Here is a 12,763-nt window from a genome sequence, read left to right as displayed (position 1 = left end):
AAATTAACACCACATTGTAAATCTACTATATTTCAATTAAAAAAAAAGATTACTGCTAATCACAAAAAATAGACATCTCAAGTTAATGATTTTAGTGCTTTTCTATATATGGGAGGATTTAAGAGTCTGGACTCATTAAAATTATTCCTTAGATATACAGCCAGATATGAATCTGGAGCACAGAATGTTTCCTATTTTTCTCCATCCTGAATTCTCCTCTGGGCACACTCTGGTTGTGGGTGGGTGGTGCAGGCAGCTGTAGTAGCTGATGCCTTGATGGTGGGCAATATTTGTTACCACTCGAATGGCAGACAACATTGTTTACTGGAATGACAGGCAATGTTCCCGTTATAAGGTAACGCCTCAGAAGTTTATCAAGAAAAAGCCTAAACTCTATTCAGGGACATAAGATCTGAATAAATGTCTTAATTGGAATAACCTCAGTAATATAAATATTTAATTCATTTGTTTAACAAATATTTAGAGTGGGTCAGGCATGGTTTTGGGTCCTAGGGGTATGTACATCAGAGAACAAAAGAAAGCATCTATTTTCGTGAATCTTACATTTTAGTAGAGAAATAGTGATTATGTAATCTCAAGTTATATAGTAATAAATGCTATGAAAAAGATTAAATAACATAAAAAGAGAGTGATGGGGAGTGAATGTGCTACTTAACTTAGGGTGGTCAGGAAAGGCTTATCTGACATTTTAGCAGAGACCAGAGGTGAAGGAAGCTTGCACACTGAATTCTGGCAAAGAAGTGTTCCACACAAAGATGTCAGTTCTCCCCGCGGGTGCTGAATCTATACACACTTGATAGAGATCCCCCCAGAATTCTGGTAGTAATGTTGAGAAACTAAAATTCACTTTAAAGTGAATATGAAAGAATAAATGTCTACAAAAGCTGTTTGTTTTCAGGGGGAAATGAAAGTAGGGATACCTGCCCTACTGGTAGAACAGGCTCTACCATGAAACCACACTAATGAAAGAACCAGTAGAATATAATGGAGAGCTTAGAAATAAAGTATATATATGGGAATCTGATATGTGATAAAGGTGCCATTACAAAGCTCTCAAAAGATTGCTTTTCTGATGGTAATAGAAAAATGAAATTACTGTATAGAGAAAAAAAACCTGGATTTTTATTTGAAACTAAGTTAAAGTGGACTCCCAATGGATTAAAGACCTAAATGTGAAAGTTAAAACTATAAAGCTAGCAGGGGAAGGTATAGTTCAGCGGTAGAGCACATGCTTACATATACGAGGTCCTGGGTAAAATCCCCAGTATCTCCATTAAATAAATAAATAAATCTAATTACTCCTCCCCCACAAAAGGCAAAACAACAACAAAACTACAAAGCCAGTATTAGAAAATACAGGAAAATCTGTGTTCCTCAGGTGTAAATAAAGACTTCCTAAACAAAACTGCAAATTATAAAGTCAAAATTTAGGACATTGCTTAATTAATAACATCATAAAGTTAATGGAAGGTGACAATCTGGGGGAAGGTATTCACAATATTTAAAACAAACAAGGAATCATGTCTAGAATATACATACAGTTCCTACAAACTAAGAAGACAGGAAATCAAATAGAAAAAAAATAGGCCAAGGATATAAAAAGGCTCTGGGAGAAAGTATTTGCCATATTTAAAACAAATGAAAGATTAATTTCTAGAATATACAAAGAATTCCTACAAATCAACAAGACAGGAAATCAAACAGAAAAATAGGCAAAGGGTATAGACACCTTAGTTTCATATGCTAAACACATACACAAAAAAAACAAGGTTCAAATTTAATTATAATCAAGGAAATGCAAATCAAAACAGCCAAGAGCTGCCACTTTACTTCTACCAAATAGGCAAAAATTAGAAAGATGGAAAGAAAACACCAAAGACTGGTGAAAATGTGGTTATAAGAATTCTTGCTTACTGGTGATAGAAATATAAATAGTACAGCCATTCTGAAAAGTAAATTCAAAATTTTTGGCAAAATTGAGCATGCTCAATTACATAGTTCAGAGGAATATTCACATCAATTTACAAACTCGCTTATTTTAGCATTTTTAATGGTAAAAGAGTTGAAGGCAATCTAGGTTTCTATTATCAAAAAAGTGAATGAGTAAAACATGGTGGATGCAGTGGTTACATTCCTGGATTCTGGAACTAGACCGCTTGAGTTGAAATTCAAGTTTCACCACTTACAATGGAAGAAAACTTGAGTAATCTGTGTGCCTCACTGTCATCTATAAAATGGGAATAATACCTACCTCATAGGATTGTTGTTAGAAGTATATGAGTTAAAACAGAGTTAAACATTATTTAAGTATTAACATTACTGTTAATACAAAAGTATATGAAAATTCAAAGTCGTGAGTTAGGTTTACATACAGAGACAAGAGAATATCACAAAAGCAATGACAATTTTTAAAAGTAAGAAAAGGAACCTTTATAGCACACTTATATGAATTGAACATATTTACATAACTCTGTTTTACAAGACAAGCATCACAGACATATATCAAATATATCAGAATCAGTGCCTACTGGACAGAATGAGAGTAGAGTTTAGGAATGAAGGGGCAGGCTACAAAAGAAGAACAAGGCCTTGCTTCAGTCATTTTACTAATATGCTATGGAAGGAGGAACAAGATTTACTTGTGCAATCTGCAACTGAAGAGGGGAGAAGCTAGCTTGAAAATACACAAGGGAAAGCCAACAGAAGGATCCCAGAGCCAGAGAAATAACCAGCTAATCAACTTGGAAGCTGTCCTATCTTAGAACTTATCCTTAGATGAGATAATACCATCTTTATCATTTAAGGCAGCCTGGGATATGTTTTCTGTTACTTGCCCAAAGCATCCTAACAGAGTATTCATATAATCTTTTGAGTGGCAAACTGAGGTCCAAAAAGAATTATGATTTGTCCAATGCACCTCAACTGGGGTATTATCTAAGCGGAGGTTCCAGAAGATGATAATTTTGAGTAACCTACAATTTTTAAAAAGCCAAACGCTCTCCAGTGTATGAAAAACTCTGTAAGTGTTAAAATGATCAACATTTATCCCACTAAGAACTGTTACTTAAAAAAAATCCATTAAATTAAAACTCAAATGGGAAATTATATAAAAGCTGTTTACAAATTAATAAAATGAACAATCAATGAACAAAAGGGAATTCACATAAGAAAAAAATGTCCAGTAAACATATAAAAATTTAAACCTCACTGATGAATATTTTTAGAAGAAAATTAAAACCAATCACCATTTATCATCAAATGAGAAAAACAAGTTTTCATGGTCACACCCAGTGTTGGCAACTCTGTTGGAAACCTCATTTACAACTGGTAGGAGTGAAAACTAGGACATTTCTGGGAGGCATTTGGCAATGCATAGCAGAAGAATTAAAATGGTGTATATCCTCTGACTCACCAGTTCCCTAGAGTTTATCCTGAAGACTAATCATAGAATGAAACAGAAATTTAATTAAAAGCACTAGCATTACAGGATAGCTTATAAAAACAAAAACTTGGGGTCAAACTAAAAATCCCAAAGTAGGGGAATCAAGTTACGGAAAACCCAAATGATAGGATACAAATAGCAATTATAATGATCAATATTTAAATATAAACTCTGCTAATTAGTAGCTGCATAGCTCAGGGAAAGCTAATTAATCTCTCCACACCTCAGTTTCCTTGTTTATAAAATGGGCCTGTTGTGAGGATTAAATTAATTAACATACCTGAAGCACTTTGGAAATCACTGACACATAATAAGAACTCAATAAACTAAGTTTTTGTAAAAGAACACTGTCGCCGAATGTCCCAGAAAGATGTTAATGATAAATTAAACAAAAGGGAGATTACAAATCAGTATATACAGAATATTTTTCTAAAATAAATATATCTCATATATATAAATTTCCCAAAACAAAGACTAGAAGGATATAAAACAAAACAGAAATAGTACATCTCTTTGAATAATAGGATTACAGGTTATTTTTCTTATTTTTGTTCGTATTTAAAAATGTGTTACTTTTATGAAAGGTAAAAACTATCTCTTTCAAAAATTAAAACTAAAAACTGTCATGTTTTTGCTCCAGCTGGTAATGAGACCACCCCAAATAGCAGGGTAATGGGGTAAAGAATCAGAATTATAGACATTTCTCTTTATAGCCTTTATTACCACACAATTCAAGCTCACAGTCTCTATTAACAAACCTTATACACATATGGCAAAACAAGATATTTCTCCTCCTCCAAAGCTACATTATTCCAGTCTCCCCTCTTTATGCAGAAGGATTATACAGATTCTCCATGTTATCCTTAGCCTTGAATTTAGAAAGGCTGTCATGAAAGTGAACTTGCCATATGAGGAAAACAGTGCAAAGACCCAACTAAGTTCTCACTGTCTTCCTTCCTGAGGGAAGAATGCCTGGCTGGCATGGTGAAATGGGGCAATTATAATGTCTTCTTTTTTGTCACAGGTGAGGACAAGCCCCCATGGTGGACAGGCCTTAGTCACATGAGCCTTTTGGGGTCTATTTTCTCTAGGTGAACCAGAGGTTTCAGCTGCTCTGCAAAGTTCCTCATGTCATCAGAGACCATGTCCTGCCCAGCTGGTGCAACGACACTTAGTTCCACAAGATAGGAGAGTGACAAGGCCTCCGTGCTGTCCGTGTTCCCTGGCACCAGGATGCGGAAGATCTTGTACACCATGATCTTCATGATACCCTTACGGAACAGGTGTCCCTTGGCAACAAACTCATGGTCCATGCGGAAGCCCATTTCCATCAGGAAGTCAGTGAGGTTCTCAGATGTCGCGATGTCCACACAGTTACGCACCAGGGCATGGCGGTTCTTATCTCCCATTTCTGGCTGTCCCAGGTAGCGCAGATGCCAGGGGGCCCCTGCCCTATCCATAGAGCGCCGGGCCCTCAGAACAAATGGACTGGCCTGCTGGCCCTTAAGGAGGAATACCATCTCGTGGTCAAGGAAAGTCTCAGGTTCCATGTTGTCACACAAACCACGAAGGCGGTGGATGAGGCTTTCCAAGCTATGGTCTAAAACACTTCCTGAAGAAGGAAAAAGCACTACTGAGTCCCATCTTTCATTCTGGGTAATGGAATTAGCAAAAGATTGAAAAGACCAAAATGAAAAACCAAAACAGTTTAGTGCAGTGTTTTGTAAAGCATAGGGTCAATACATGAGACTTTAAGGGGCTATACTGCAAAGATATTATGTAACAGGTTAATTCCCTTTCAGTTTTTGTTTTGTTTGTTTGTTTGTTTGTTTTTGCACTGTCTTTGGTACTAGAAAGTCTTCAGGCCTTCTCTAACAATGTTAATCTCCAGCCGGCTTTGGGCGCAGAGCATTTAACAGGCAACAGTATCTATTTAAAATAATAATACTGTTTCATTGTCATTTATTTAAAAAATGGTTTCCTATTTCCAGCAAACAAAAGTTTTCCATCTATAGAAAAAATACATGTCATTTTCATGTAATATATTTAACTAAAAGAGGATGAACTGCCTCACAGAAATAAACTAGTCTTTGTTCTTATCTTATTCATCCTCCTGGGAGCATTTCACATGGTTGTTAGAGATTATATCAATTTTGAAATCTATTCTTCCCTTGGCCTCTGGGATATAACTCTTGGTACTTCACCTAGCTCACTGACCATTTCTTTTAAGTCATCTTTGCTGGGTGTTCCTCCTCCTCCCTAAATACTGGAGGATCCCAGGACTCAATCCTTGTCCTCGTCTCCATCAACAATCTCCTCCTCCCTTCGTGACCTAATTCAGTCCTATGGTTGTAAGTATCACTTATGCCCTGAGGACTACCACATTTATATCTCATGAACTACAGACATTCCTCCAACGGTCTACTCAACTTCTCCACTTGGATGCCTAAGACATCTTCATCTAAACACGTTCAATACCAACCTGTTGATTTTTCCTCCACAATCTTACTCTTCCTGCAGTCTTCCCTATCATACTACACGGCAACTCTTTGCTTCCAGTTGCTGAACCAAAAAACCACAATCATCTTTGACCCCTTTCTCTCTCCCACATCCTATACCCAATCCATACTTTAAAATAAATGCAGAATCCAACCACTTCTCACTCCCTCAGTCATTCCCACCTAGTCCACGTCTCCTTCATTTCTTGCCTGGTCTTTGCAATATCCTGCTTCTACCCTTGCCTTCTTCTTTTCTTTTCCACTCAACAGCCAACTGGTCTTTTTAGGCTGTAAGGCAGATAATGATGATCCTCTGCTCAGAACCCTCCAATGGCTTCCAATGTCATTCACAATACATCCCAAAGTCTTTAGCATCGTCTACAAGATGCTATATATTGTGCTCTCTGCTGCCTGTCCAACAGCATTTCCTTCCACTATTCCCCTAGATCACTCTCTCCAAACACAATGCTCTTCCTGCTGTTTCCTGAAAATGCCAAGTATTTGACAAAGTATTTCTCTGCAGAGTCCTTTCCCTTAGTCATTATACTTTGAATGTTTTTCTCTCAGATATCCGCATGTCTTACGCCACCACTTTGTTCAGGTCTTTGCTCAAATGTCACTTTATCAGAGATCTCTATTCTGATTGCCCTAAGTAAAATAGCGTATCTCTCTCCAATCTCTTTCCACTTCTCTGCTTTATTTTTCTTTAGCATTATCACCTCAATTTTTAGTCATCTTTCACTGTATCAATTATGTATTGATTTTTAAGTTATCTTTCTTTCCCCACTGCTGATATTCCAATGCTGGGAATACATTCATTTATCGAATAAATCTGTTAAAGTAAATAACAATGTATTACTGTAACTATGGTAAATATTCACAGTAGGACTCAAATGACTAAATTTTTGGAAATGGGTAGTGTTGGAGGAAGAGTAACATATCAGGTCCCAGTAATCAAAGGACAGAAGATCATGGGAGCAGGGAACGAGTCCTACATTCACAATAGTGCCAGACCTGTTTTTTCATTTTTCAAACATTTGAGGAGCTTTGCAAGTGCTGGCTCATTCAATACATACTTACTGAATGCTCTGCCAGATACTATGCTAGGAAATAGGGGGTCCTGCCCTCATGAAGATTAGTTTAGTGGGGGAAATAAAAAATAAGTAAACAGAAATACAAGGAAATAAAAAGGAGATGGGATAGAGAGCAGCTGGTAGGGGTGGAGAGAGGAGACCTCTCTGAGGCTTTGGCATAGTCAGAGAAGGTCTCTCTAAGGGAATGACAACTGAGCAGAGGCCTGAAGGGTAAAAGTGAGATAGTTATTTGATGGGCTGGAACAAAGTGTGTGGACAGAGGGATCAACAAGTGCAAAGACACAGAGGCAGGAAAGTGCTTGGGGAAAGCAAAGAAGTGAAAGGATATCAGCCTGGCTGAAGTGTAGTGAGCGAGATGGAAGATGATGATGAAATGGGGGTTTGGGATGGGCCAAAGCATGCAGGCCATATGTACAGTCCTTATGTTAACAAGCAACAATATCTATCTAAAATAATAATACTAGTTGTATTTTATTCTCAGGCCATGGGGCAGCTAATAGAGCTACACTTCATTCTCCACACCACAGGGAAAGACATGACTGGATCTACATTTTTAAAAGATCATTCCAGGAAAACTGGTACGGACTCTTCAACAGGACATGGTCACGGCATAAAAAGGTAGGAGGGGAGACTGGTCCAAGTTAAAAGAGACTTAAGAGGAACTTGATTGTATCCTGGATACAAAACACATTTTTGGGACAACTGGGGAAAACTTGAATATAGACTAGATATTAGATGATACTAAAAGTATTTTATTAATTTTTAAAAATAGTAATACAACAGTATTGGGGTTATGAAGGAAAATATCTTTGTATTTTAGAAATGTATACTGAAAGTGTTTAAAGGTAAAATGTTATGAGGTCTGAAATTGTCTTTAAAGACAGCCAAACCAGGAAGATATAGCAAATATGGTACCATGGTAGAAGCTGAATTCTAGATGTGGCATCCTATGAAATCCTATGGAGTGTTCACTATATTAATCTCTATCTTCTTTATTTGACTTTTTTTAACAATAAAATAATGTTTAAAAAGATGATCAGCTGTTGTGTGGGAAGAGGCAGATGATCAAAAGTGGAAGTATGGTAATAAGCACGAGGTTACTAAAACAATTTGGGCAAAGGCTGATAAACCAGGGTGAGGTACTGCAGGGGAAGAAAAAATATATCTGATATATACTTTGGAAGTAAAATGAATAGGACTAGAAATGGACTACATGTGAAGGTAAAGTAAGAAATGGGGATTCATTCCTGAATGCGTGGCAACTGGGGAATGACAGTGGCACTTACTGACAGGAAAGACTGAGGAAGGGCAGCTTGAGGAGTGAAAATTAATAACTTTATTATGTTCACAGTAAGTCACTCAATGGATGATCTGAATTAAAGTCCAAACTTCCACTAAACATTATATACCTCCTGAAAATCATTACCTTCTCTAGGTCTTGAGTTTTCTCATCTGAGCAAGTTACTTGATCTCTGTTTCCTGATCTATGAAATGAAGCTGTAACAATATCACAGAATTGCCATATGCATTACTCTTACTTCTGGGTATATATGCAAAAGAATTCAAAGCAGGATCTTGAAGAGGTATTTCCACACCCATGTTTACTGCAGCATTATTCACAATAACCAAGAGGTGGAAGCAACTCAAATGTCCGATGACAGATGAATGGATAAAGAAAATGTGGTATATACATACAATGGAACATTATTCAGCCTTTAAAAAGAGATATACTGTCACATACTACAATATGAGTGAACGTCGCAGACATCATACTAAATGAAATAAACTAGTCATAAAAAGACAAATACTGTATGATTCCACTCACATGAGGTTACTTAAAGTAGTCAAAACCAGAAATAGAAAGTATAAACTTTGTTGCCAAAGGCTGGGGTGAGGGGAAAAAGGAATTACATAAATTTTCAATTTTGCAAGATGGAAAAGTTATAGAGATCAGCTATACACCAAAGTGAATGTTCTTAACACTACTGAACTGTACACTTAAAAATGTTTAAGATGGTAAATTTAATGTTATGTATTTGTGACCATAATTAAATGTAAACTGAAAAAAAAGAAAGAAAATTCCTATTGGGTGCCAGGAATCATGCAGGTTGCCTTTGCATAACAGCCTCTCATCTCCATGAAAGCTGAACAGAAAAGAGGAAGACAGGTAATCCAAGCTCCCTAGTTCACTTACCCTGCAGCAGGTACTCCATCATGTTAATGGTGCCCCCAGTAACAGGCATCATGGTGACTGGAGGAGCCTCCATGTTATCTGTTTAAGATGAAAACAACAGAACTGGATTCGTAGCCTCTAGTAAAGTAAAGCACAGGATACAGCTGGAGAAGAGTTCTACTTGTTAATACTTCAGACATGTGGAAAGACACCAGATCTGCTTGGGTCATTAGCCTTGACATCAAAAGATTCATTTATCCATTCAAAACTTTTTGAGTAACTGCTATAGGCCAGTTTCAGGGGCTGGGGATGACACAGAAATATACAAAGGAGACCTGATCATGGAATTATAGCATAATCTTTTAGTCTCAAGGTCTGAAACCTCTAAAAGTTTTCTGTGCAATAAGGAAGTTATCAAACCTCTCACCCTGGGGCTCAAAGTCTTCCTTATAAAATGGGGCCAACGATATTGAACCTCCAAGGCTTTGTGGCTCAGACGACATGATGGACATGCAATAACATTTATAAAAACTTAAAGGTGACTTAAAGAACCTTGTCTATCCTTCAATTTATAGACGAGGATACTGAGACTCGGGAAGGGCCAAAGGACACACAGCAAATCAGTGGCAGAACCAAGACCAGATTAAAGTCTAAGGTTCCACCTCTCTGAAAACGCCCATTAAAGCGCACCAGGCGAAAGCTCGAAGTTCTTTTAAGATGATGTTTTGGGCCTCCTACGCCAGTATCAAGAACGTATGCCCACTTACACCAAAAACACACCTCCTCGTGCGTTCTAGACTCTTCTCGCAAAGCGGGGAATTATATCCACCCGAACACCTCGGAGCTTTTGAGCGACAATTAGTGCCCAGCCTTAAACTTAAAGACCCCAGAATAGCGCAACACTTCCTCCTCCTTTTCCCACCTCCGGCGAGAAACCGCGGTCGCACAAACCTAGACACAGCCAACCTGAGACGTAAGGGTGCCGAGAGGGCACAAAAAGCCTTGCCTACCCTGCAAGCAGAAGCGCATGCGCAAAACGCGACGCTGCTTGGAAGACGGCGGCCGCCTTTAGAGCGTTTCTCTAGGAGTTGTCTGGGGTCTTGACGTCATAGGCCGCCCTCTGGGAAAGTATTTTTTTTTTCAAATGTGACGACCTGGAGACGTTTTTGTCCAGAAAATCTCATGGAATTAACAGGGAAAAAAGAGAACCTGGGGAAGAGAACCGCAGAAGAAAGAGGAGAGATTGTTACAAGACAAAAACTTCCTTTGGTTCGGTACCCGAGGCTAAAAAGAAAAGCCACCGTTTACTGCTTAGCAAACTGTTCTGAACAATTAGGAGCTCAACAGTGGAATTAATATTTGTTCATTCTTCTGTGTTTATTTTATATCAATTTAAAAATATTGAGAGATAAGTAAATTCAACGAATATGTATTGAACGCTGCTTATGTGTCCAGCATATAAAATGCAGACAAAGAGGGTACCAGAGAGAGGTGACTGAGGCACTCCCTGGAGCGAAAAGTTTAAGGGAACACCAAAAAACTCAGTAACAACAACAACAACAACAAATTAATGCAATATGTTACAAATTTAATGCAAAAGAAAAGAAAAGTCCCGATGAACAAAATGTCAAAACTTTAAATTTAATCTTCACAGCAGCCCTATGACCCAAGTATAATTTATTACTGTAATTTTACTGATGAGGAAACTTGGGCAACAAGATATTAAATAACACGTGAGGGAGCTGAAAGGCTGGGATACAAATTTAAGCCGCTAACTTCAGATCCCACCCTCTTATTTACACTGTCCAGCCGCTTGTACTCCAGCTACCCTGCTGTAACCTACACTACCTCTCACTCATTCATTAAAAAAAAAGTTCCTTTGAACATTTACCCAGATTTGAGCTGGCACTTCAAAGTAAGATAAAAAGTATGGGTAAGACATTGGTAAACAATATGTAGAACTTGGACAAGGCCTAGAAGTTACAGGGATCAGTTTCTCTGATAAGGATGTGATGCCTGGAGCATAGAAGGGACTCCTTTCTGTCCTCTGCCACTACCCAGCTGTGCAACCTTGGGCAATTCACTTCCCCTCTCTGAGCCTTAGCTTCCTTTTTTTCAAACAGAGTTAAAAATAGTGCTTTCTAAGAGGAAGATTGCAAAAAAAAAAAAAAGATACATATGAAACGCTTAGTATAATGCCTGGCTTATTGTAAGCAGTAAATAAATGGTAGCTATTATTATTGTACTTTATATATCATTTGAACAAGCAGGAGGGAAGGGGGGCAAGGCACAACTATTAAAAGAATGACAGAAATTAACACCAAGATGGTAAAGAATTCAACTCCCAGCAGACCTTGAGGCCCAAGATGGTGGGAGATTTAACTTCCAGTAGACCTTGAACTTCATTGTATGCTCATTGTAATATATTACTGAATATGCCTTGTACATGTCTCATCCCCTGGATAGATTGCAGACATCTCGAAGGGTTGTGGGGAGGGTAATAGCTCAATGGTAGAATGCATGCTTAGTATGCATGGGGTCCTGTGTTCAATCCTCAGTATCTCCATTAAAAAAAGACACAACGAAAACTTAAAGGGAGGAATCATGTGTTTTCTTTATATATAGCCGTGTCTTAGCTCAGGCTGCTATAACAAAACACTATAAACAGGGTGACTTATAAACAACAGAAATTTATTTTTCACAATTCTGGGTGCTGGAAGTCTGAGATTGGGTTGCCAACATGGTTGGTTTCTGTCGAGAGCCCTCTTCTGGGTTGCAGATTGCAGACTTCTCCTTGTATCCTTATATAGTGAAGATCAGAGCAAAGCAAACTTCCTCAGGACTCTTATAAGAGCACTAATCCCATTCATGAGGGCACTTCCCCCTTGACCTCATCTAATCCTAATCACCCCTCAAAGGCCCTACCTCCTGATACTGTCACATTGGGGAGCAGGGTTTCAACATAAGAATTTGGGTTGGGGGGACACATTCAGTCTATAGCAATGTACTTTATGTGTAATGAATGTTCATAGTTTTGTTGAACACATAACAATACCTACCAATCAGTGAACAGTTGCTACATGTCAACACATTTACACTATATTTGTGTAAATATGTCAAATATTGCTAAAAGGTAGATATTAACATCTCTACTTTATAGAGGAGGAAAAAGAGGTTCAGAGAGGTAAAGTCACTTGCCCAAAGCCAAATGGCCAAGCATATGGCAGAACTCAGATTCAAATTCAATTCTTTAATTTATAAGCCTTTTATCATGCTTCCTTCTGAATTCATGGGTTCCTTCTCCGCAATAAGTTTCCCCAGTTGTTACAATTAGTGGTGGCAAAAGAGGAGGAAAGTTCATACATTAATGCTTGCCAGCCCATCACTAGACTGGGCGCAAAGGAGTAAGACTAGTTCTTGGCCAGTCTTCATCAGGACACCAGACCATGACTGTGGGTTGCAGGGCACATGTACCCATACACAATTCCTTTATCAGCTTTCTACAATGGCCTGATAGAAATAAAGATAGACCTAC

The 12,763-nt window shown here is 38.0% G+C and overlaps 1 protein-coding gene across 4 annotated transcripts; it reads right to left on the bottom strand.

The window, feature by feature from the left end:
- Positions 1-4,159: 4,159 nt before the first annotated feature.
- Positions 4,160-10,211, bottom strand: MED18 (mediator complex subunit 18). Of its 4 annotated transcripts, none has more exons than XM_032495649.1 (3): positions 9,996-10,211; positions 9,250-9,366; positions 4,160-5,075 (listed from the first exon to the last, which is right to left on the bottom strand). In XM_032495649.1, the coding sequence occupies exons 2-3, from the start codon at positions 9,320-9,322 to the stop codon at positions 4,522-4,524; spliced, it is 627 nt and encodes a 208-aa protein (XP_032351540.1). In that variant the 5' UTR covers positions 9,323-9,366; positions 9,996-10,211; the 3' UTR covers positions 4,160-4,521. The 4 variants fall into 4 exon arrangements, with proteins under 4 accessions (XP_032351540.1, XP_014415582.1, XP_032351541.1 ...); XM_014560096.2 differs by having other exon boundaries at positions 9,250-9,327; XM_032495650.1 differs by having other exon boundaries at positions 10,009-10,211.
- Between the last annotated feature and the right edge of the window lie 2,552 nt (positions 10,212-12,763).

The sequence above is a fragment of the Camelus ferus genome, chromosome 13 (genome assembly GCF_009834535.1).
Source record: "Camelus ferus isolate YT-003-E chromosome 13, BCGSAC_Cfer_1.0, whole genome shotgun sequence".
NCBI lineage: Eukaryota > Metazoa > Chordata > Mammalia > Artiodactyla > Camelidae > Camelus > Camelus ferus.
This window is presented reverse-complemented; position numbering and strand designations above follow the sequence as displayed.

Excerpts from the sequence above, each read along its gene's own strand:
- MED18 (XM_032495649.1), bottom strand. The coding sequence starts at position 9,322 with ATGGAGGCTCCTCCAGTCACCATGATGCCTGTTACTGGGGGCACCATT. Across the intron at positions 5,076-9,249 it reads GATGGAGTACCTGCTGCAGG|GAAGTGTTTTAGACCATAGC; the intron begins GTAAGTGAACTA and ends TTCCTTCTTCAG.